Source organism: Copadichromis virginalis, linkage group LG12, assembly GCF_057382275.1.
Source record: "Copadichromis virginalis isolate Kocher_CV1m ecotype Utaka linkage group LG12, C_Virginalis_male_GT1.1, whole genome shotgun sequence".
NCBI lineage: Eukaryota > Metazoa > Chordata > Actinopteri > Cichliformes > Cichlidae > Copadichromis > Copadichromis virginalis.
This window is the reverse complement of record NC_140629.1, coordinates 22,907,415-22,932,598: the sequence shown is the minus strand read 5'-3', so window position 1 is coordinate 22,932,598 and position 25,184 is coordinate 22,907,415. Positions and strand designations below refer to the sequence as shown.

The 25,184-nt window shown below is 39.0% G+C and overlaps 2 protein-coding genes across 5 annotated transcripts in view; one reads left to right on the top strand and one right to left on the bottom strand.

Annotated features, from left to right (window-relative positions):
* Window positions 1-10,452, bottom strand: part of kntc1 (kinetochore associated 1) — a 28,971-nt gene extending 18,519 nt beyond the window's left edge. Inside the window, exons 1-26 of one of the 3 annotated variants that reach the window (XM_085475497.1) lie at window positions 10,114-10,452; window positions 9,802-9,948; window positions 9,571-9,691; window positions 9,316-9,431; window positions 9,058-9,133; window positions 8,808-8,885; window positions 8,678-8,712; window positions 8,478-8,588; window positions 6,501-6,594; window positions 5,792-5,844; window positions 5,600-5,712; window positions 5,452-5,506; window positions 5,263-5,361; window positions 5,109-5,152; window positions 4,959-5,021; window positions 4,797-4,872; window positions 4,220-4,345; window positions 2,291-2,457; window positions 2,072-2,183; window positions 1,811-1,954; window positions 1,666-1,722; window positions 1,361-1,432; window positions 1,111-1,230; window positions 782-925; window positions 597-692; window positions 368-471 (exon numbers count right to left, since the gene is read on the bottom strand). In XM_085475497.1, the coding sequence (XP_085331623.1) occupies window positions 368-471; window positions 597-692; window positions 782-925; window positions 1,111-1,230; window positions 1,361-1,432; window positions 1,666-1,722; window positions 1,811-1,954; window positions 2,072-2,183; window positions 2,291-2,457; window positions 4,220-4,345; window positions 4,797-4,872; window positions 4,959-5,021; window positions 5,109-5,152; window positions 5,263-5,361; window positions 5,452-5,506; window positions 5,600-5,712; window positions 5,792-5,844; window positions 6,501-6,594; window positions 8,478-8,588; window positions 8,678-8,712; window positions 8,808-8,885; window positions 9,058-9,133; window positions 9,316-9,431; window positions 9,571-9,691; window positions 9,802-9,939 (2,414 nt within the window). In that variant the 5' untranslated portion in view covers window positions 9,940-9,948; window positions 10,114-10,452. The remainder of the gene's footprint in view (window positions 1-367; window positions 472-596; window positions 693-781; window positions 926-1,110; window positions 1,231-1,360; window positions 1,433-1,665; window positions 1,723-1,810; window positions 1,955-2,071; window positions 2,184-2,290; window positions 2,458-4,219; window positions 4,346-4,796; window positions 4,873-4,958; window positions 5,022-5,108; window positions 5,153-5,262; window positions 5,362-5,451; window positions 5,507-5,599; window positions 5,713-5,791; window positions 5,845-6,500; window positions 6,595-8,477; window positions 8,589-8,677; window positions 8,713-8,807; window positions 8,886-9,057; window positions 9,134-9,315; window positions 9,432-9,570; window positions 9,692-9,801; window positions 9,949-10,113) is intronic. The other 2 variants (XM_085475496.1, XM_085475495.1) reach the window with 2 other exon arrangements.
* Window positions 10,453-10,891: 439 nt separating this feature from the next.
* Window positions 10,892-19,104, top strand: rsrc2 (arginine/serine-rich coiled-coil 2). 2 transcript variants are annotated; one of them, XM_085475494.1, is made up of 10 exons: window positions 10,892-11,021; window positions 12,105-12,246; window positions 12,555-12,595; window positions 13,534-13,697; window positions 13,888-14,019; window positions 14,835-14,951; window positions 17,240-17,325; window positions 17,573-17,808; window positions 17,922-18,011; window positions 18,134-19,104. In XM_085475494.1, exons 1-10 carry the CDS (start codon window positions 11,016-11,018, stop codon window positions 18,317-18,319), a joined length of 1,200 nt encoding a protein of 399 aa, XP_085331620.1. In that variant the 5' UTR covers window positions 10,892-11,015; the 3' UTR covers window positions 18,320-19,104. The 2 variants fall into 2 exon arrangements, with proteins under 2 accessions (XP_085331620.1, XP_085331619.1); XM_085475493.1 differs by having other exon boundaries at window positions 17,570-17,808.
* The last annotated feature ends 6,080 nt before the right edge of the window (window positions 19,105-25,184 follow it).

Genomic DNA, 25,184 nt, shown 5'->3' with positions numbered 1-25,184 from the left:
AAAAAAAAGAAAAGGGATTTTATTCAGTGTCTCACATTAACCTCCTAGGACCTGGTATCTACATATGTGGACATCACATTTTAGGTTGTCTAGACCACAATACTAAATTTTGCTCTACAAGGCCCAGATATCCACTTACGAGGACATTATACTGCCGCTGTTGTATTGAAATTTAAAACCAATGTCCTCATATGTGGATATCAGGCCCTTGTAGAGCAAAATCAGGTAAAAAGATAATTCTTTGTTTTTATATTCATCAGGTCCTAATCAGCACAAACAGCAATGAAAAGTTAAAAATGCATGCCATGAAAGAGTTCAGGTCTTAGGAGGTTAAAGGTACTTGAAGGAGACAATGATATAATCATACTTTGGTCCATCCATCTCTAGGTACTGCTGGACCAGTTTTTCCACCACATTACTCCACGGTACCACAGCCTTCTGCATGATCTCCAGCACAGCATCAACCATCAGCTGGAAGAGAACGCCATGATGTGAGATTTTACAGCTCCCACTGGCTGCTAGGCTGATTTTTCACTCAAATATTTGTGCACATTAATTGTCTCGTCGTGTAGCATGTAACAGTAACAGTCACCTACATCAGTGTCAGTCATGCAGCCGAGCACGGCCACTGCTTTAGCTTCCCATTCAGTGAAAAGTGTCGTGGTCTGAGAACTGCAGCGATCCAGCAAATCCTAGTGAAGATTAGGGGGAGAAACACAAACACCATTGAGTATTTGATAAACTAGTTCCTCATGTGCATGAGGTTGCAATGGAATTTTACCTTGATGTATTGCAGAAGTAGCTCATCAAAAGGAATCTTGTGTTCTTCAGTGTACGGCCTGATGCTGTTTTCCACTGTGGCGGCGATTAGCTCCGGAGCCGGCACTTTGTCCAGCATGAAAAATGCCACACTCCACACAGTCTTCTTTTAAATTGTGAAAGAAGATAACGCAGTAAACATCAAGAAAACACATCCTCTACAAAAAATAATGCTGCAGTAGCCAGCTTCAGAAGCTGGGGATCAGACCACCAGGGCCCCCACTCCTTGCCGCTGACCCAGACACAGCAACCGACCCCCTACAGCAGGGTAGATATTAAAAAAAGACAAACCTTTTCAAAGACCGAAAGGGAAAGTGAGCAGTTGTATTTCTGATGTAGGTCCAGCAGCTGACGTAGGTTGGACACCAGGGATTTGAGGTTTTCCACCTCTTCTACACAATTACTGTTATCCTTAAAAAACAAAAGAAACAAACAAAAAACAATCAATCAAAAAATTATCAGGAAATTAAACACAACATCATATTAATTAAGCTGCATTTTATTGAAACCGGTAGAGCCTAAAAACAAAACAAAAACCTACAGATTTCATCCATGTCCATAAAGAGGGCAGTCCAAGCACAGCCAGGTCCAACCCATTCTGAGGCCAAGCACGCTGAAAACAAATAATGTGCATTTAGTGCAAGACTTCTCAAAGGCCTATTCTGAGACAGGGAAATATCTGTGTCCACTTAACAACATAATAAGATAAAGCTGAAATACGTTTCCCAGTTTATATAAATAAGTCCATATAAGAACTCATTTAAATTAGAGGTCTCTAAAGTTGTGGATGACTTCAGAAGCCTGGTTTTATTTAATCATTTCAGATCAATATCCTTTTGTCTTTACCTTTTCTGTTAGCTCCAGATTTCTTGCTTTCTGCTCGAGCCACTTTGCCAGGATTCTCTGCAGGGATATGGCGGCAGTGTCTTTATTAAGCATACCACTATACGTTAGAGACAATAGTATTTAGGAATGCAGGACTGTATCCTACCTGTCCTTGTGGTAACACTCTCCTCACAAAGGGAACAAAAACTGTCTTGAACCACAGGCAGAGATCCTGTGAGGGCAGGTCCTCTGGGATGGCACTGAGGATGGCTTCAAGGCTGCTCTCACCGAACTTGGTTGCAATCTGGCCCTGTCACAAAACATCGCAACACACCTTAACGCCATTGCCGAAACAATAACCACTGTTTTTGATTTAATGATGTACGAAAAGTTTCTACACATATAAATGTGGTGATATAATAATGACCTCATATCTGAGCCAAAGAAGCTGTGCACCCTTCATGTCTCCTTCTCTTAGATGGCACAGGATGTCTCCGAGATCATCAGTGCTGTTCAGAAACTCAATCCAGGCGATTCCACTGTGGATGGTAAAGTAACCAACTAAAACCACTCAAAATTGTACTCAAACAAACAAACTCTGTATAACAAAATAATTCAGAATTGGACACTAAGACATTGATTTTACTTGAATTTTTCCACACTGTGGAGGCTGCAGAAGGTGGCCAGTCTGGCCAAGGCCTCCTGGATCTGTAAAGAGGAGTATCGCGTGGCAGCGTGGTTTAGCATCTTCTCTGCTGTCTCAAAGGTCGGCCATGGGGCCTTGAGGCAGTATTCCACCACATACTGCTCATCCTAGACCACGTGAAAAAATACATATATATAAATAAACAGTTGCTACTCAATAACTACTCAAGAAATGAACATTCTTTCATTTTTATCATAGTTTCATTTAATAGATAGAGACAAATATCAACCAAACATCCGGGATGAACACATTACATAAAAATTTACTTTAATTTGCATGTTACTGAGTGAAATATGTATTTAATCTCTAACCGAAATAAGCCCTTGTTAGGAAGCACAGCAGTTAAGATGTTTCTTGTTGTTGGTCACCAGGCCTTCCACACAAAAATTAGGGATTTTGGCTCCTCTTTACAGAAACTCTCTAAATCCTTTAGGTTTCTTGTTTCAGCAGATTTAGCTAGGCCACTGAATGACCTTAATGTGCTTCTTCTTTAGCCACTCAATTGCTGCAATGGTGGTGTGTTTTGTTTCCACCTCTGTGCTTGACTGTGGAGATGGTATTCTTTGGGTCACACTCACCATTTCTGTTCAAACAAGGTGGATCAAGTTCATGCCCAAGAGCTTTAGTTTGGTTTCATCTGATTACACCACTTCCTGCTGCTCCCATGTAGTTCTGGCCAGACTGATCACCTTTCTCGCGATTATCCTCACATCATGAGATAAAACCTTCCATGGAGCTTATATACAGCTTTATATTTTTTTCTCCATTTACAACAAGTGTTTTTGAAATCAATTGACTGACACAAGAAATCAGAACTCTGGCTGGGCTGTAGGGAATCAAATCCTTATTTCACTCTATGACATGAAAATCAATGTATAATGTTTATGTAATGTCTTTTTTTCAAACTTACAAACTCAGCAGGGGATCAAACAGGGCGATATGACCAAAATCTCATATCCCGATATAAGAATTCTATCGTCCGATAACGATATAAATCATAAAAATGTAACATTTTCTGTAAATTCTGTGAATCTTGGGCAGCTCGTCTTGCGGGAAGTGTTTCCAGCTGCTCGTCATGTAGCTGGAGTCGAGTGTTTTAACCGATGCATGAAACTATACATTTTTAGACATAAGTTGTAACGGCCGCAGTTTTCTTTGTGAGTATTTATTACACGGCGTGCTGCGGGGAAAAGCCTGTTCTAACGTTTGAGTCTAAGGTTTATTTTTTAGCACCTGGCGGCTCTTTTTTACTTCTCATCCGTAAATAATCTGCTCTTTCACGTGATTCAGTTTATTTTGAAAAGTCTCAACAGGATCTTGAGCTTTATTGTGAAAGGCTTATGTGGAACATAAACAAGCGGACATGCGATGGTGTTACCGTCGTTGTTGCTAACCACAACGCATAAAAACAGGCGCTTGTCCTTCCGTAGTGTGGTTATATAAAATATAAGAGAAAGAGAGAACTTTAAGAAATTAATACAGCCACTACAGTGACCATCAAGACGATAAAAAAATATTGCCGTAAACAATTTATTTTGCGACACCACGAAACAAACGATAGCGTAAATTGAAACGATAGACGTTTTTATATCGTCATCCGATATATATCGTTATATCGAACAGCACTAGGATCAAATACTAATTATTTCCCCCACTGTAGTTATATGAATATTCTGTAACAGTAAATTGACACCAGATTAAAAAGAATAAATAAATAAAATGCTGGCGGCTGCCAGTGCTACACCTCAGCCTCCATTTTCAAAGTCCTACGTCACCTCATTCTGGGGATCTTGCATTCACAAACTTGGGTGTCCACGCAACTTGCCCAATCACCTGGCAGGGTGATGACAGTACTGTTATAATACTCACTGTGATCTTCATCAGGTTTGTCTTGGCTTCTTCGACCAGTTCAGACCACACATCCTCTCCATAACCGCCCACTGATGCAGAGGCCAGCTGCTCCAGCACAAAGTCAAGCTTCACCTTATAGACAAGCTGAACAAAAACAGGAGTGCTTGTTGTATTCAGCACTGATTAGGATGACAAAATACTATAAGAAGCACCGCTCATCTAAAGCGACAACAATAGATACTGAAAACCAAAACCTCAGAAATCCAGCTAAATATATTGTGTGGTGCAAGTATAACCACTTAAAAATGACAAAGCCAATCTTCAATTATGCCTGCTGCTGAAGTGGTAGTTTAAATTTAGTCTCTGCACACACTGGCAAAACAAACAAACACGAAAAACTCCAGCACACAGACAACAGACTTATGTGTATCGGCTCTCAGTCTTAATCAGGGTCTGCATTGAAGAGCACCTGTCAGATCATTTGTCAGAGCCATGCAACGCTTCCCACCTTCATCATAAAATATTACATCTGTTTTTAATTCATAATGATCTATAAATCACAAATCTAAGCTTGTAGTTACACAAACTCAATTACCTCTAAATCCAGCTCAAATGTGATGGCAAACTTTTCAGCCTCTTCAAACATGTGTTTGTGAAGAAGCCTGCTCAGCCTAGAAATGAAGAGTAGTCACATTAAGTCAAATTACATCAACATCATATAGACTATAATGTCATAAACTTGAATTAAATTAGGTACCTGTTTTCAGGTAAAGCCTCTGTGAAGGATCGAACAACCACAGAAGCGACTGGCTCGCTTCGACTATTTGAAGAGCAAGAAAAAAGTTTAATGTTTGAACGGTAAGCAAAGGCCGATCATCACAATAAAACTCACTCAGACATAGCCTACCTCTCTGGGTTCTCACAAATCCCCTCGACTAAATAAAATGCATCCTGGAATTACAGAAAAAAAAGGCAACCAACTTTAACATGAAGAAATCTCAACAGACAGAAATTGCAGCAGCAAAATTAATGTAACGCTTTACTTTGTGTTGACTGTTTACCATGTTTATTTTTGTGTGGACGAGACAGGAGACAAAGGAAACATCCAGAGAGTAGCAAACAGTCATAGAGGGCAGGAATCGTATTTGCAGTGAGCTGATCTGAAAAATTCAAACCCAACATAACGAGTTCAGAGCAGATCTCTGGGAAATCATCCGTTAAAGCTTCTTAAAACTGATTTGTACTTCTACCTGACTGTTGTCTTGCTTTGTCAGCATGATCATCTTCATGCTGCCTTTATCTTGGCTGTAATACACACGTGAATGAACATTTTCAAAACTGTTTTAACAAACAGTACATGTTCACAGTTACAGTATGTTGTAAAACAGTGATACGTACGCCACCATGGAGGCAGAGCCACATTCTGCAGTGAGCTGAAAGTCGTGAACGGCGAGTTCTGGCCAACAGTGAATCATGACAAGAAAGTGCAGATCCCAAAGACTCAGAACATCCTGAGACACAAGGATAGATTTCAAACTCAAATTCTGATTCCTCTAAAAGTTCGAACTGTTTTACAAAGCAGGATCTCACCTCAGTGTCGAGGATGTACAAAAGGTTATCCACCACCACCATCTTCCTTACACCTGCAAAGACACAAAAACAGCTCCTAAAATCATCACTTCTTAAATCAGCATTAGATTCAACATTTTGCTTATATAACCATGGATTTCTCTCTGTGAAACAAACGGCAGTGGATGGAGCAAAGTTTGCTTTTCTTCACGTCTGAGTTTATTGATGAGGTTGATGAAGTACTCCTGCTCGCTTTTTCCCAGTAAAGGTTTTTAATGGTGTTCACGGGAACAGTGCTGCTGTTTTGGATACTAGAAACACGTTTTCTTTCTCCCCACCTGAGCGTCACCACCTTGGTAACAGCTCTGCCTCTTTGCTCTTCACGGTGTATACCGTAAACAGACTCCGGCGCCACATTAAACTGTGGTGGCCCGTCATCACTGCTGCTGTGTTATCAGTGTTTCTGTTTCAAACTAGGGACTGTGTGAACTTAATGTTGTCACTTTTTATTCACACGCTGCTCCGAAATAAGTTTCTATTTGCAGGTCTGTTTTTAGTCACAAATGTGGGTGAAATGTTCAGGTTTACATCGTTTATTACAACAGCAGCCTACAGAGCCGTGTGCTAAATGAATCATTGAAGCAGAATCTAATTATTCTAGTTACTCAATGAATCGTTGCAGCCCTACTTCCAAAAAAAACAAAACAACTTGGGAACTAAGAGCACTTACCTGGAATTAAGCTCCTGTCGACGGTCTGAGCAAAGCACATCTTAGCTTGATGAGGGTCCATCCTCCAGTGAGTCAAAACATTTTCTTTATCCCCCTGTCAAGATGAAAATATTGTTGTACATGATATAATGAAACGCTTGCTTTATGTTATATGAGGACTATCAAATATTTAAAATGCACTGACAAAACTGTGAGCACGAGGCAACTGATTTAGAATGACTCTGATTTAAAGACATATACACAGTCATGGCCTATGTGAATGTTTTTTTGTGCAGCACAACAATGCTTCCACGCACATATTTCTAAATGAGGATCAATGAGTTCAGTGTACGCACATGGCCTCCAATTCACCAGAGCTCAGTTCTATTGAGCACCTTTGATATGCGGTAGAAAGTCACATCATGCATATGCAGCTGACAAATTTTCAGCAACTGTGTGATGTTATTATGTCACTATAGATCAGGGCCCGTATCCCTAAAGATTCTGAGAATCCTCTCAGAGAGCTCCTAACTTAACCTAAAAATTCCTTGCCAGGAGTTTTAGCTTAGAAGTGATTCCAGAACATTTTCAGTGAACTCTGAGCAAGGAATGGATGGAAAATCCTATCTTAGTGAGGAGGTGTGGTTGACCCCGTTGCTAGGTATGAGTCATCATTTCAAAAGCCGTGATTGGTTGATCCTACAAGTTTGATGGAAATGAGCTTTTGGTGATAATGAGCAAAGGATGTACCCTCAAATCAATAAACATAATTATACACTCTAATCTTATGCTGACTGTAATTGTAAATAATATTTCACATTCAAGAAAATATCTGGAAAATGAATAGTAAGCTGTAGGGGTTATAGCCTAACATTAGAATCTAAAATATGTGAAAACTTAAACTCATTACACCCTGTTCAAATAATGATTTGTGTCTTATTTGCTCATATTAATATCCTAGCTGACATATTTTGTACTTTCACTCCCATATGGACCCCGTTGAAAACAAGATGGCCTATCTCAAGAGGCTGTCCTTAATGAAGTAGAAATCACAACGTTACAAGTCCAGTGTGGTCTTAACGAGGGTAACATGGCTCAGCTTTTAGCAATGTCTGTGATTGCAGACCCAAGTCATCACTGCTGCATTGTTGCATTTTCCCGGTTGCCAAATACCTCAGGGTTGTGATTACTTTCGTCTCCGGTGTAATAGTGTTGTGGCGTCGAGTTGGTGAAGTAATTGCATCTCTAAGGAGATCCACCACAAACATGATTCCTGCACGATCCAATCTGTAGCGTCTCAATAATTCCCTGTCATCCAGTATTTGCAGGACATCTCTCCTGCCTCTTCTGTTGGCCATTTTGTGCAGCTGCTTAGGGGAACTCCTAAGCCACTAAAAGTCCTCTTCCCTGCTCTTAGCAGATCTTGCCTTAGGAGCCCTTTTAAGCGTTAGGAATCTTGAGGAATAGCTTTTATATTAACTGGGATTGTCGTGTCACTTTTAGGGGAAATTCTAAGAAAACGTCATGACTCTGAGAATTTTCTTAGAATTTGGCCGCTAGGAGCCACTTTTTGTACACAGATTCTTCAGGGATACGGGCCCAGATCTCTGAGGAATGTTTCCAGCACCTTGTTGAATCTGTGCCGCAAAGAATTCAAGCAGCTCTGATAGCAACAGGGGTCTAACCCAGTCCTAGCAAGGTGTACCTAATAAAATGTCCACTGTAAACTTGCCATTAAAAATGGTTTTAAACTTGCAGTATTTGGAAAAGATTTTGAGTCATTTGCCATTAAAAAGTGTAACTTTTGCTGGTATGAGACCAAAAGTAAAATGAAATACAGACAGCCGGACAGAATGACTAAAACATATCTGAAACACTATAAGGTGTTACAATCATTTCTTAAAATTCTTTCAATATGCTTCCTTTATCATGTAACACTTATCTCAGAATTGTAGCTGGAAGTCAAATTAATGAAACTTGACACTGATAGACACTGACCCCAATCATCAGGTGGACTTCATGGCCCAGACTGAACATCACTGCTGTGCTACAACCCTCCTCATGGTAATCCTTAGTGGAGTAAAAATCTATCTTGATCAAAGACTGGAGCTGAAACAGAGAAATACGTGACTATTTCTGCGTTGCTGAAAGAAAAAAAATTTGCTTGTGCATAAAAAGAGCTTTTGACCTTAACTTACCTCCTTTAGAGCTCCGACATCCATTTTATCAATAGCTGGAATGACAAAGGACAGAAATCAAACAATGGCTTTGAAAAACAAACAAACAAACAAAAAACTTAGCAGATGTGGGGCACACAAGTTTTTATACCTGACTCAATTTTTGCCAAGGAAAGGTTTGTAATGTGGAAAAAACCATCCTTAATGAGAAGGAACATGTGGTACATTCCTGCCAATAATAAACACACAACATGAAAAAAAAACCCAAAAACAAACAAGCAAACATAAACCTGACATGGCAGCTAGAGCACTGCTTCTACATCCATTTATATATATATATATATATATATATATATATATATATATATATATATATATATATATCACTCTTCTCATATCACCTGAGGATGCCTTGTCTTCATCCATGATGAGATAGCAGTAGGTTTTCTTATCTCCATTTGGTTTCTCAACCAAAGCCTTCAATTTCAGAGGATACACAACATGTTAATGATGTAACACTAAATGCATCACCAGGGTTTAGTTTTTACTGCTGCTACTGTCCTGTATACTTTAGCTTTATTATTCAGACATGCATGAGACTAGATAAGATTAGATAGGATAAGAGTTAAGGCCTTAAAGATGAAAACAACCACACACACCCGGGTTAGGAGGATCCTCTTTTGCGGAACGTAGATCAAATGAAGGTTTCCATTTCTTTCACAAACTACCAGAAACTTTCCCTTCAGGCACACGTCAATGGCGTCCACATCAGTTTCTGGAAAAGAAAACCTTTGTTTATTTATACTTTTTTTTTAAAAAATGTATATTTATTTATACTTTACAGATGCCTCAAAACGATTTTCAAAGAGATTTTTATGGCTGACTTTTTATGCAGCCACACAAATGATGCTTACCAAAGTTAAGGAGCAGGAGGATGCTCTGATAGCTTTGATCAAACAGGATGACTGTCCTGTCAGCAACAATAAAACTCCAGTTTGAGCCGCTCGAGGACGTGAGATTAGGATCTGCCTGCACCTGTAAAAACCCAGGTTTACTAAACCATGCTTAAAACACTAATACAGGCCCAGGAGTCTTTGCCACAAACCCCTTGGCATGAGTGTGTGGTAAATATTTACATCAGTCACCTCATTAGCACTGGAGACTTTGACCAACGTGTCCACCTGATACAGGCCACTGCTGTTTTCCTCCCGGGACACACCATCGAAACGGACTGTATTTGTATCTTCGTTGGTCAGAAGTTCGACTTCGCTCCACAGCGCCATTTTCAGGAGCTGATATAGGAGAGGATATCTTAACTTGCCTAGCCGCAAGCTGTCATTAATCAGGTTATAATACCAATGCTAGCTATTTAGCAGAGATTTACAAATAACAATAAAATATAAGGCAAAAAATTGAATTACTTTTTTATTAAGGAGATATAACCGACAGCAACTCACCAGTTTACTGTAATACTTAAACAGTTATAGCAGAGAGAGCCGACATAACGCCACCGTGTTTAGCTTTAGAATTTGGCGGGTTGATGCAGGTTGTTAGGATTGAGTTGTTTGTGGTGATTGTTCCCAGAGTTTTGCCTGTCAGATGCAATATCATTACAGTAAAAGGTAAAAATCCAGAGCTTTCTGTTAGTTTAGGAGTAGCATCCCACGCGACACTCGGTAATCTATTATAAAATGTTCAATGCAATGTGTCTATGATCCAATATGGCTCATTTAAATGTTTAAGATAATTTGACCTGCGATTAAGAGACGCCTGAAAGGCTAAATCGAGGATAAAATCTAACAAATATAGAGGCGGGGCATTGCAGGAATATCCGGCCAGTCTTTTGTGTTGCCAGGTTTGGTGATTTATGGCCGCATTTGACGCAATGCTTAAACTTTAGGACTCATATGGCCATGTTTACATTTTTACAAAAAACGTGTATTTTTTAAAGAACATAACAACAAAATAAATAAATGCAACAAGTTAAAAAAGAATAAGACAAAAAGGATTATAAGAATACGACTATATGTTTTTGTAATAAATGTTTACTGGGTGTATAACCAATGACTATATAAAAATAATTATGTCTTACAGTATTATACTATTTGTTTTTGTATTGCAGTCAAAGTATATTATTATTATTATTATTATTAGTAGTAGTAGTAGTAGTAGTATTTCGTTTCTTAAGTTTGGCATTTACCTGAATCGGGGAGTCAAGAGGCTACAACTGGCAACCCAGATCAGATAAACTGAGCTAGTCAAAGGGCCTCAGCAGTAAGCTACCTCTCTAGCTTTTCGTCTTCGTTCACAAAGGCAGCAAGAAAATCGAATTTAGGCACAAATATTATACTTCAATATAATGTCGGTAAGTATTGTCGTGTTATTGTAATGTCGTACGTATATGGGTTTGATAGCCACTTCGTAATTTTAGTGGAAGTTTTCGGTTGTATTCATGATATTTTTCTCTTAAAGATGGCGCCTAGCGTGTGTTAGCTTAGCGGTCGAGCTAACGATAAAATTACTCCAAATATCACTGCGGTGAAGGCATAAAGAACGAAAACGGAGAGATTTGGCTGCCGTAGATTACGTGATGGGTTTCTAGCTATTCATTTCATGTGATCACTAGAATCCACACATTTAATCCAATACAATAGCAACACAGTAGCACAAATGACTGATATGGCTAACTATGAATTAACACTGCAGTGATCCATGGTATGTCTCATCTCCTGAAATGACTGCACTTTGAAAACGGCTGTGTTTTACTCTACGTGAGCCACACAATAAAAGGCATTATATCGTGACATTTAGTGTAATACTGCAGCATTGAAGGATGTTAAATAGGTACTACAGTATGTTAATAAATGCTGAGCAATACTTAAAATAAAAAGCATAAAATAAAAATAACGTTGTGCCTGTGGACTACACAGCCTTACATTCCCTCCTTACTGCAACTGCATTAATGTCTGCGACATACATATTTTGATTATCGAAAACCTTCAGAATAACAGGGAAATCTTTGTTAATTAAGGCAACTTTATGCACACTGGTGTTGCTTACATGCGTAATCAATGTCTAATGTATTTATTGGCGTTAATACATTAGACAGAAGCTCTATTTGTCTGTCCAGATCATCCTGTGCATGTTTTGAGTATCACAGAAAATCCGGGCTGTACTTTAAGGGGTTTTTAATGGCTCCAAATAGGCTTTTGAGGGTAGTTACCTATGTAATCAAGTGCTTTTATTGTATTACAGTTCTACTGTTTTGTTTTTTACTTTAGTGAAAAGCCAAAACCACATGCATTTTACTACTCAACAAACACCTGATCAGTTTTACTCATAGGCCATGAGTTATAGTAGATAACAGTTCTTTAGATGTATAAAATTTACTTAACTCCAAAGAACTTCACTAATTAGTTCCTGTTGTGATTTTGCATGTTTGTTTCAGGTGAGTGACAACGACTCTGTTGACTTGACCAGATCTGGCTCCCCAGTTCATCACAGAAAAAGACATATGGAGTCATCAAAGTCCCCCAAAAGCTCCAAACACCACCATTCACGGTCAAGGTCACGCTCCAGGGACCAAAAACGTTAGTATTCAGTTCACAAATGGCACAAAAAAATGTCACATATGTTTGAGCTATAATACAAAATTTTGTTACATTCCCAGTTTAGAGGTAACCTAGACAAAAAAAGATTGGAAGCACAAAACAAAAACAATAAACTAAAGTTTCTGATGATCCCTAGTAGTGGTGGGCAATTTAGTCTCAACATTACCAAATTTGCTAAGAGTTAATCACACATGTGAAATCTGGTCTACTTTACACACTGGCTTCATCTGGCTTGATCATCTTGTCAGACTAACAAATTTAATCTGAAATATGCTCTGCTTTTACAGGTGACAGAAAGTACAGACGCAGTCGCAGCAGGAGCAAAGAGGTAATTAATATCTTTGTTTCTATAGTTAGAAACGCATTTGATGTGATTTTAAGGACCCTAAGTTATATTCCTTGTTAGTTGTAAGTCAAGGTGAGTATGTTTTCTTAGGTCAAACAAATTATAATAGCCAAAATTAAGAAGTGAAATAAATGGCGATGGGCTTGCTCACGTGGAAAGGGTCTTTTTTTTTTTTCTTTTCTTTTCTTACCCTCGTTGTGCTCTGATTTCTCAAAGGAAGCTTTTGTCCTTGGTGATCTGTCATTGTTTGTAACCATTGTAAATGGTGAAGACTAGTTTTTCTCCTTTTTATTTTTTGTTAAATCCTGTGTGGAGATCACATGATAACATTTCTACAATAAATCATACTCAGCGTGCTAATGCACGAAGAGACTGAACAGAAGACCCTGCTGACATAGCAAAATAATATGCCTACTACTGGGACAGGTAACTATCTGCCATTCAAACTCCTCTTTGTCACACATTATGAGTAGAAAATTGGATTAACTGTTGCATCTCTTGCAGCTGGGGATGGGCATAATTAATCTAATTAAACTGAAATTGAATCCAAACACGATCAAATGTGTGGGTGTAAGGAGTAAGTTGGATGCCCGAACCTACATCAGCCTTTCAGCGGGCACAAACTAATTTGGTTTGCGCTCAGTTTTTGTCATCAAATTGGGGGGAAAAAATCTCCTTAAAGTGTTTCCTCCTCCTAGCTTATTGAATAAAATGACAACTTGCTGGTCCCTGTTTGCCCACACTTACACTTCTCTAAGTTCTCTAAGAATGACATTCTGTAATTTTTATGGAAGTGGGTTTGAAATGACAAGGTTTTATTCAGCTTGTCAATTTTATTACATACCTTATGGTCTAAGCCATGGTACTAACTCTTTTTGTTGCACTATTTTCCTGAAAGAGACAACTTCTTCTTAAAACAGGCACGAAAGAGGGACTCTGAGAAGCCATCAAAATCACACAGAAAAACAGATGAACCGCAAGACCAAGAGAGACTTTCGGCAGAGAACGGAGAGGAACGTTCCAGGCGCAAGGACAGGAAGTCTTCAAAGGGCCGGAGCATGTCCAGGTCACACTCCAGAGAGAGGTCAGTCTGCTCAGTAAAGTAAGACTGCAGCAGGTCTCCATACTTATGACAAAGAAAAATGCAAATTGATTAGAATTGCTAGCTGTAGCTTCTGGATGACCTGAGTCATTTATCAAACTTTGAGAAGAAAAACGTGCCAAGAAATACAGAAATGCCTGCATTTGTTTCATGTCATTAATGTTGCTTTCAGACGGCATCACAGCAGAAGTAGGGACAAGCGGCGATCAAGATCACGCAGCCGAGACAAGAAGAAGAAGGCCAGGTCTCGCTCGGGTTCAAGGACCAAACATCGTCACCATAGCAGAAGTCGCAGTAAGAGCAGGTGGGCTCAGCTGAAATCGCGCCGTTTCTTATGCCAATGAAGTGCTTTTGAACTTTTGTCTTAGATTTTACATGTCATTAACCCTTTAAGACTGGTCGGAGCGGGCACGCTCCGTTTTGCGTAACTATTTTTAAATCCCTGTAGAACTGCTAGCGCAATATTTTTTTTTTTTTTTTGCATATGAAACGGGGGAGTTGTACTTACATCTTATGCCACCAGCTTGCTCTAGGTCACAGTTTCCATCCACATATAGCTTTGCATAAAACTGGTGTTTTTAAAAGTCATGTTTAACTTTATGCTTTTCTGTATAGTTTCCGGGATGCTTAGAACTCAAATTGCACTGCTGGAAATAGTTTTGGTTTGTTTTTTGCAAATTTGCATTATAATATATATTTACGTTTTTCCTGCAGTATGTAAAAATTGGTGTATCTCAAAAATAAAACTATGAAGATACTCAAAATAAATTTCCTGTGGTGGGAAACTATTTTGTGCAACTTTTTGTATTTATAGTTTTGAGGGATAAACCTCTTAAATTTCTCTAACTAGAAATGTTTATTTAAAAAATATATATAAATTAAATTTTTTTGTAGTTTATTGCACTTTTTTTGCAATTTATGCAGTTACTATGCACTTATTGCATACATATTATTAAGATTTGGGCTATAATGGTTGTATTGATGTATAGCAACTTGAAATTCTCCAGCATGTAAAAATATAAAGATAAGCTCTGGCAGACTTGGTTCTTTGCTAAGTCTTAAAGGGTTAAGAGTATGTTAGTTGGCTGACTTTGTTTTTGGTTTGTTTTCTATTTCCAGGGAGCATAAGAAAAGGACTGAAAAGGTGCGCAGGAAGAGCCGAAGCAGGACTCCTAGTCCACCCGCCTTCCGAGGCCGAAACACAGCCATGGATGCTCAAGAGGCCCTAGCAAGAAGGTAAGAAAACGGCTGACGGGAAATGTAGACCTTTGATGTTTGGCTTTAAACCTGTGATTAAAAAAAAATAGATTTAAAGCGCAGCCCAATAAGTAAGGCTTTTGTTACTGAATCTCAGGTGCAAGTTTAATATCGCAGTTTGTGGTTACAGTCAAGCTTCTCATTCATGTTGCACTTTTTACTAATGTTGTTCATAAAAGTCTAAAATGATGATGGCTGGTTTCAGCATTCATGGTTCCAACAAAAGGCGCTAACTTTGGTAGCAGAAAGTGAGCTTAGAGAAGCTTTAGCTTCATCAGATCACTATCAGATGTGCAGGAAGACATTAAATGGAGTTTAAATCTTGCTGGGTCATGATGGAGTTTGATATGCAGAAACTCAAAGGTAGTTACATTATCTAGAATAGAATAGAATAATCCTTTAATTGTCCCACAAGGGGAAATTTGGTTGTAACAGCAGCCAGAAAGACACATATACAACAAACAGGACACAGAACAGAAACATACACAATTTTTCTTACATATTTACTAGGGGTGCAACGATACACACAATTCACGGTTCGGTTCGATACTTTGGTGTCACGGTAAGCTTTTCTTTGGCTGTCACTTCTTCACCCTGACCTGTCTTATTTGGCTCAGCAGAACTAAAATATATATCCTGCTGCTTTTACACACGCACTCACATAAGCTCAGCGATTCTCTGCGCGATCAACCTCTCACATGTTTAAGCTTGCTGCGGGAGATTTCACTTGTCATGTTTGCGTAGTAAGCTAACGATTGATAAGACGATGTCAGAGGAATTGGTGCACAAATTATCATCACTCACAGATCAGTGCTGTCGCTCTCTATACACAGTTCGCACGATTGCAAAGTGAAAGCAAAAAAACAAGCGCAAATTCAAACGCGATTTCAATATGTCACATATTGACAGTGGCTCACCGATGCCAATGACATAATTACCCAGCTACATTTCTGAAAGAATGCAAAAGCATTGACATATATTTTTCCTTCCTACAATAGCCCGACGGGCAGGGCAGAGAGAGATTTTGGTAGCCCGACTGAAAAAATCGCTAGCCCCGGGACGTCGGGCTAGCGATATTGCAAGCCCTTTATCTGATTGAGGAATCACTCATCTTTGGAAAAGAGAGTTTATTACAGAGAAATGGCTCTTTCCAAAATAAAAGCTATACTATCTGCTTCTTCTGGGCTATATTCTCAGCAGCATAAGGAGAATCATGTGCTAACAGCTGTCTAAATGACTCGGCTAAAGTTAGTAGCATGCTTGTTGTTTTTGTCTTTGCACTAGGATGATGTCGGCGTAAATGTGCAGTCATATTCGTTGTGTTCCCACTAGTGCTTTCAGGTTAATCTCGTTGAAATGACCTTAACGCCACAACACGGCAAATCTCCGTTAACGAGCTACCGCCGATCGCCCCGTGCATGGGGCTAGACAGCCAACACGTTAACGAGCTAACTGCGCTAACACACTAGTTCCCACCCATGTAATTGAGCATTGCATGGCACATCCAACATACTGTTTTACTTTAGTCCATGACTCGCTTACCTTCAGGGTCATACGTCACATGAAAACCAAAATAATTCCAAACGCCAGATCTGAATGAGGGTGGGGGAGGTCCATGTTGCAAGGAGAGCTTAACTTCTGTCTTGCTAGCTTGCCCTGCGCTCTTCCTTCTGACTATGCTGTCTGTGTTGAGCGCTCAGTGGATCTGCGCTCGACAGTGCAGCCTAGGCGGAGTAGTCGAACACAGATTCACTGAGCGCTCAACACAGACAGCATCGTCAGAAGGAAAGTTGATAAAATAAATTACAAATGTTGTATTGTTCGATACATATGCGTACCGAACCGAAAGCACTGTATCGAACGGTTCAATATCGATACGAATATCGTTGCACCCCTAATATTTACATAAAGGACAATGGTTACTATAAAGAGTGTACTGTACAGTTATTAAATTAAATAAAATTTAAAAAAATCTGTAAATAGGATTAAATTCATTAAGTGAGACCAGCTCCTTAAGTTCCTGATGCAACCCTAAAGCGAATTGTGTCTCCTCCTGAAATTAAACTGGGAATCTATTATTTGTTAGGCAAATGGAGCCCCTGGTTAAACACACTGGCCTTTTTGGTAGCATCAACACTCCCTCTAGTGGTGTACAGTATGGCTCTAAGTTGGAAAAGTATCCTGGTGTCTTTTTACCATTATGGTTTACGTGTAGGTCAAGATCTTTTGTTCATTTAACCCAAAATGGTCTCCACTCTTCTTTCCAGGCTGGAGAGAGCAAAGAAACTGCAGGAGCAGAAGGAGAAGGAAATGTTTGAGAAACAGCAGCAGCAACAACAGGAGATCGCTGCAGGTGAGAAGTGCTAACTGTGCACAAAGTAGAAACTTTAGCACCTGAATCAATTTTATTCAATTTTATTTATATAGTGCCAAATCACAACAACAGTCGCCTCAAGGCGATTTATATTGTAAGGTAGACCCTACAACTATACATACGAGTCAAGATTCAGTTCATCAGGATGGTCTGTGTTTTGTTTTTTTTGTTTTTTGTTTTTTTTTTCTTTTCTTTTTGTTTTGGTTTTTTTTCCTGCCAGCAGCAGCTGCTGCAGCAGCTGTCTCAAACCCCGCCCTCAACGTCGCGGCTCTCCTGGCCTCTGGGACGCAGGTCACACCTCAGATCGCCATGGCAGCACAGATGGCAGCCCTACAAGCAAAGACGCTGGCAGAGACTGGTATTGCTGTTCCCAGCTACTATAACCCATCCGCTGTAAACCCCACGAAGTTTGCAGAGCAGGAGAAGAAGAGGAAAATGCTATGGCAGGGAAAGAAGGATGGGGTAAGAGCTGGTTTATTTATTTATTTATTTTCTTCTTCTTTAACTTTTGAAAAGATGCCATATTTATCATGTTTTCTTTTGACTTTGTTTTGGGGGTTCTTTTCTTTTCTAAGGAGAAGTCCCAAACAGCCGAGTTGTGGGAGAAGCTTAACTTTGGAAACAAGGACCAAAATGTTAAATTTCGCAAACTGATGGGTATTAAAGTAAGTAGAGCTGTTAATTTTATCAGCTTTTTGTACCAAATCCACAACTTGCAACTTTCTTTTTCTTTTTTTTTGTTAAGCTACAACTTGTCAAATTTAAACCAAATGTTTTGCCTCTGCAGGGCGATGATGATGTGGAAGCTGCCAAACCACTGAACGATGATGGGATGAAGACACTTCAGAAGCAGGAGGAGATGTTTAGGAACCTCGATGTTCAGTATGAGATGGCTCGCTCTCAGACGCACACTCAGAGAGGAATGGGCCTCGGCTTTTCCTCCTCGTTCTCACGTGGGATGGATTCCATGTAGTGCCAAACTTGGCTGTTGTCGCCACTCTCCTGATCATACAGGACTCCCAATTCATTGCTAGCCCTCAAGCTTGCATGGATGTTGCTCTGAACATGTAATTTATTTAAAGGCAAAGGTCTCACATATTGGAACATTGTAAATATCCAGTTGCTGAGTTTGTCTCAGTGTTTATTAATCTGTACATCTCTGGAAGAGGAGGCATCATTTTGATGGGCTGATGCTGGATAAAAGTACATATGTTTTGAATAATGTAACTTTTAAAAAAAACAACAACTCATATTGATGTGATTGTTTGAACATAAACTGAATATGTGGTTCAAGTGGACACTGTTTACATCAATTTAGCAAAAGGTCTGAGGTCAAAGTAGCATAATCGGAATCCTTTAGTTTGTCTTCTCCTGACTGGCAGAAACGACTTATATAAAACACAGTGTGTATTTTCTGTATTAGAGGCTGGGTTGTAATACACACGGTCTTCTGAAAGGTCCTGCAGAGAGATGAGCCGGGAAGAGTAAATGTGTTTCAAATGTTCTTTAAATAATCTAGTTTTGTGTCTTAAAAAGTTTTTATAACACATCACAGCAATTCATTTTATGTGATATGGGTGGGTCATAACATGCTTAAGATTAAGGGGATGCTGGGAAAGTAACAGTACTTACAATAACCAGTGTTTTCTATTTATTACTGTCTTAATCCACCCTGATTTGTTTATATTTTGCTTCCAAGGAGCCACTTAGAGCTCTTGAGGATTTCTCAACGTCTTTTAAAGATTTCTTTGGACACTGGTTGCTTTTTCACTCATTTTCAATCCAGGCCTTGTACCCAACCATTTTCAGAGGATTGTCTTTTTATTGTGAAGCCACTTAACTCTCCAAGCATAACAAACTGCGTAGAAATGTTGCTACGGGAATAGGGACTGTAAATTAAGTAATAAAATGACTCAACCTGACTGACTGCACACAAAACAGAAACAAATACATGTGCTGGAAAAATACACAGTACAACTGCATTAATGAGAAAAAATATATAAAACCAAATTAATATGAATTTCCATGAGATCAGGTTTTTTGGTGAGTGTTTTAAAATGTAAACCACTATTTTTTTTAAAAGTAGAATAAAAGGGTGAGAAATTTAGAAATTAACTTTCATTTTTTGATTATTTATCAAACATAAATGCTGTACATTACTGGAGAAACTGGGACAGGTAAAAACAATAACTCATGGCCTTTAGTTTTTTTATGTTGTTAGGTCCAACTGGAGATTATTCTAAAACAAATCCTTACATGATTCTGTTTCAAACATGTAAGAATTTGTCTTTGATGTTTGTGGCATAATTACTAATAACAGAGTAGGTAATATTTATTCATTGTTTACTAACTAATAATCAAATGCAGAGAGGTGTATGAACACCTAGTGATTGAGAAATGTGAGAAACACTCAATGCATCATAGGAATCCCCTAGAAGCCAACACCTATGGCAGTGTAATTATGGGGGGATTCAGCGTCACCTCATCCAGCCCTAACCATACACTTTATCAAAGTTTAAGTGTAATCTTAACAGCAGAGACGGCGTCTGTGTCCTGAATCCAAACTGAGAGCTGGTTCTACAGAAGAGGGGCCTGAAAGCTGAAGAAGGCTGTGCCTCCCATTCTACTTTTAAATGCTCTATGAACCACAAGTAAAACAGCAGTCTGAGAATGAAGAGCTTGTCTGGGGTGATACAGTACAATAGGGTCATTAAGATGGGGAATGATTATTCAACACCTTGTATGTGAGGAACAGGATTTTAAATTTGATTACGGATTAAACAGAGAAAGGAGAGTGCAATATAGAAATATGCTCTCTTTTCTAGTTCCTGTCAGTACTCTTGCTGCAGCATTTTGGATCAACTGAAGGCTCTTCAGAGAGCTTAGTCATCCAGGTCTTTATGTCTTTAAGACATTCCTGCAGTTTAGCTAGTTGGTGTGCTATCTGGCTTCATTGATATATATGTATGTATATGTCAGTAGAGCTGGGTATCATCTGTATAGCAATGAAAATATATGCTATTAGGCCTCTCTCTTCTCAGTCCCTGCTAGTAAGTAGTGTAGTGATTTATTTTGCCTTACAGAAACTTGGTTACAACAGGGTGACTATGTTTTAATAAATCAAAAACCCCAAATCATACTTACTCTTTATTTCTTAATAAAAAACAAGCTGAGCAGGAGTAGCTTCCACTCCTGTTTATTAATCAACCATAGACACTGAGTTTCATTTTTTTTGAAAGCCTCACTCTTAGACTGGTCCGCCCTAGTTGGAAAACTCAAAAGCAAGTTTTGTTGTTATCATCCACCTGGCCCTTACACCTGGCCCTTCAGGTGAAATAATTATAATTAGCATATAATTACAGCCTCAACAAAGCTTTTCTTTCTGTCTTTTCTTTTTTTTTTTAATCTATGATTACAATCAACTGGCTTTTCTCAAAATGTAAGACAACCCAACCAGCACTTTAATCACAGACTGGATGATATGTCATGTAAACTCAACATTTAACATTATTCCCTGAAAACCCTTAACTGGAGCAGGTGGGAGAGTAGACTCTGGGTTGGCAACAGGTGATGCAACACTCTTTGGAGACACAAACACAAACAACACTGAGTCTCCGGGGGTGATGTAACAGTTTTTAAAACGTACAGACTGCGAGAAACAAAGAACTCTTAAATTGTCAAGCTCAGAAGCATGGTACAGAGTTCTTGATTGAACTGTCAGAAATATACAGGCCAAGCCAGGGAATGCCGACTCAGGAACAGAAAACACAGTTCTTGTCTCAGAAACATAACAAAAAGGATTCGTTTTTAACAACTCTAAAACAAAACAGGAAATTTAATTATCTGCTGAGTCTGGAACACAACAAGAAAGTTTATTGTTGCTTCCTTTGGGAAAAGGGGGACTGGAGTGCTGAAGCAGTGACTCTTTGACAAACACTGGATAGGAACCTTCGATGAGCAGGGGAGCAGATAATCCAACGAGCAGTCTGCCGTGGCTGAGGCAGGAGTGCTGGAAATCATCGAGCCGGCGGGGCTGTCTAGCGCAGACTCTGGAATTCCCAGGACCAAGAGGATAGACTGTACCAGGGTGAAGCTGCAGAACTTAGCCTTACACCCAGTCTTCTCCCGCTGAGAGAACCTTTTGCTTAGAGCAGGATACAGTTGGCAGTAGTAGAGGAGAGCAGACATGATAAGACCGGCAAGTGAGCAGCTGGTGTGAAGAAGAGACTGCCCACTCTCATTACCAGATGATGGGGAAGGGGAACCTACGCTGCTGCAGGCGTTTGGCATCTTCAACATCCTCAAATACACAAGCAAATCCCATAATATAGGAATTATTTATCTGGGGCGCTTAAAGCCTCCCACCTCTTCTTTTCTTTTAGAAAAGAACCATTCAAACACTGCTGAGCCCTCACCAAGTCGGCTGGGTCCAGGTTACTGTTTGCAATGTTCTGTCATAATAAACTATGTGTGGCAAGCAGAGTGAGGACCCAAAGTGCAAGACTGAGACAAAGCTGAGTTGTTAATGAAACAACTCAGATGCAATTAAAGTGCAGATTTTCAGCTTTAATTCAGTGGGTTGAATGGAAAATCAGAAAGACTATTTATCCCCAGGGGGCAATTAAGATACAACAGAGCAGCATGACGTTGAAGATAAGGACAGGGCATAAACAGGCAATAAGAGTGACATAATAAATACACAAAATATATAGTATATACACAGTTTTAAAATTACACAGTTTTAAAATTAAAGTGACTGAAAGATTGCAAAAGATTGCATAAAAATGTGAGGAGCTAAAGCATTTTTAACACAATTCCTTAATTTCAGGGGATTCAAAGTAATTGACAAAAATTAAATAACTCAAAATAAAATGTCAATTTCTAATACTTGATTAAAAAACCCTTTACTTACAATGACAGCCTAGTTCTTGAACTCATGGACATCACCAGATGCTGGGCTTCCTCCTTTTTAATGCCCTGTCAGGCCTTTACTGCAGCGGCTTTCAGTTGCTGTTTGTTTGTGGGCCTTTCTGTTCAAAGTTTGTCTTCAACAAGTGAAATGTATGCTCAACTGGGATAAGATCAGGTGACTGACTTAGGCATTTAAGAATATTCCAATTCTGACAAATTGCAAACTCCCCTAACAGAGGCAAAGTAAAGGAAGGATCTGTGCAATGAAAGCTGGAAAGTCACCAGGAATAGATGGCCTCCCAGCAGAGTTTTATCACAAATTTAGAGATTTGCTACGTCCATTTTTAATTAAGTATTACATGAAGCCTTTGAATATGGACGGCTCCCTGACCGTAATATCAGTAATTCCAAAGGCGACAAAGATTTAACGGATCCAGGCAATTACAGACTGATAAATGTGGATTACAAAATTCTATCCAAAGTATTAACAATGAGGCTGGAGGTTGTACTACCACAAATTAGAGATGGCACGATACCACTTTTTTATGTCCGATACCGATATCATAAATTTGGATATCTGCCGATACCGATATGAATCCGATACAGTGTTTTTTAATCAACAAAACTGTTTTTTAAATATCTTGCTGCATTTTGTATAAGTTCATACTCAAGTTTAAAACAACAACTACACTAAAGCTATTCTGTTATACCTGTATGCAAAAAAAATATTTCATACTTCAGCAATACTGATCAATCTAATAAACTTAAACCTACACCATCCTCCCTATTCTGGTATTTTAAAGAGTACTTAGCATAAATATTAAGCAACCTAACTAATAGGGTTCCAACTCCCAGCAACAACAAAAATAAATAAATAAAAAATAGGGAACCACCCCTCACGCTCCACCTCATGATGCTTAATCGACGTAATCAACCTCAATTTGATGCAGTGTGAAAAAAAAATGCACCGAAATCAATTATTTTTCAAGAAATATTAAATAGATTCAACATCTTTCTTCAACAAAATTGCAGACTGCACAGATGGTACCTTCCCAAAGGAAAAAGTACTATAGCTTACTAGGGTATATATATTAGACTTAATAGTCACTATATACAGTAATTGACTTCTATTCATTTTACATCAAATTAAAACTTTGGGTGTCAAATAATTATTTATTAAAAGCTCGACATTTTAAATGAGAATAAGAAAGAAAAGTATGTCTTTGTGCCCCCTTTTCCCTGTTAATGCCCTATCGGCCCCCCTGGCTAAACTTTGCTAGATCCGCCCCTGCACAGTTACCAGTGTCAGCTATGTAGAAAAAGATCCTGGTGTAGAAATTAATATTAAATACATTCTAGCAACAGCTGATCAAGCTTAAACGTGCTGCTGTTGTTCAGCCGCTGGTTTCCTCTTTCTGGTGCAAAGTGGGCCAAAAGCAAACAAGAGACATGGACTCCCGACAGAAAAGCCGATCAGCTGATCATTAAGCAGTTTCATGATTGAAGTAGCAGCAAGAACGCAGGAATGCTTTACAAACATTCAGAGATGGACTTACACACTTGCTTTACTTCTCTCGGGATAACTTTGTCGGAGATGAAATGCCGGGTTGCTAGCGAAGCTCCACAGGCTATTCAGACTGCCGACAGGTCCCGCATGCCACAGCCGCTCTATCACGTGATGCATACTGCTCCGACGTTCTGAGGCGAGTTATGGCGTGTTGCAAGTTTTGTGAGGTGCTTTCGTGATATTTAATGGATCGGATTACATTTTTTATTTTTCTCCGATATCCGATCCAGTAATTTAGGTCAGTATCGGACCGATACCGATACGTAATATCGGATCGGTCCATCTCTACCACAAATTATTCATAAAGATCAAGTAGGGTTTATCAAGAATAGACACAAATCCTGCACTGGCTCATTTAAATGCACAGAAGGACTTGATACGGTGGAGTGGAGATATCTGTTTAGGACCCTGGAAAAATTTGAATTAGGCGACAACTTTTGCAGATGGATTAGAACCATATATTTGAGGCCAGAAGAATCTGTATTTACAAATGGGGTACTCTCTCCTTTTTTGAGTATTTCTAGATCAACACGTCAAGGATGTAATTTAGGTCCACTTCTATTTACCATCTTTTCAGAGCCATTAGCTATTCAAATGAGAGAAAATGCAGAGATTAAAGGTGTATTTGGGGGAGGTAGAGAACACAAATTGTTCCTGTACACAGATGATGTTCTGGTATTAAGCCAAGACCCTGCTAATTATATCACAACACTATTAGAGGTGACTGATAATTATTCATTGTTTTTGGAGTACAAAGTTAATTGGCATAAATCAGAGGCGATGCCAGTTTCCCAAACTTGTAGTCATAACCTAATATTGGGCTTTAACTTTAAGTGGGTGGACAAAGGAATGAAGTGTCTTGGAAATGAATTGAACCCAAATATTGAGGATATTATGGCTAACAGTGTGGGAAAATTAATAAACAAAATCAATACTATATTCAATTGGGATAAGATCAGGTGACTGACTTTGGCATTTAAGAATATTCCACTTCTTTGCTTCAAGAAACTCATGGGTTGGTTTGGATGTATGTTTTGCGTCATTCTCCATCTTTATTATGAAACGTCACCCAATAAATGCATTTAGCTGGATTTGAGCAGACAGCATGTCTGTGAACACCTATGAATTCATTTGGCGGCTTCTGTTCTGTGTAACATCGTCACTGCCTTTTTGGGTTTTTTTAAAAGATCCAGTCGTGAAAAAGTTGCAGGTGACAGGTGATGTGAAGAAATGACAAATTAAAGCTGACAGTGTTTACACGTGCTTCCATGGCAACTGCGTCAGACAGAATGTTATTGGATTTGAAAAAAAATGAATTTATTAGTAAACCTTTGTGTTTGCAGCATTCAGCATACTTTTT

Excerpts from the sequence above, each read along its gene's own strand:
- rsrc2 (XM_085475493.1), top strand. Across the intron at positions 13,698-13,887 it reads AGGTCACACTCCAGAGAGAG|ACGGCATCACAGCAGAAGTA; the intron begins GTCAGTCTGCTC and ends TGTTGCTTTCAG. Across the intron at positions 17,809-17,921 it reads GGCAGGGAAAGAAGGATGGG|GAGAAGTCCCAAACAGCCGA; the intron begins GTAAGAGCTGGT and ends TTCTTTTCTAAG.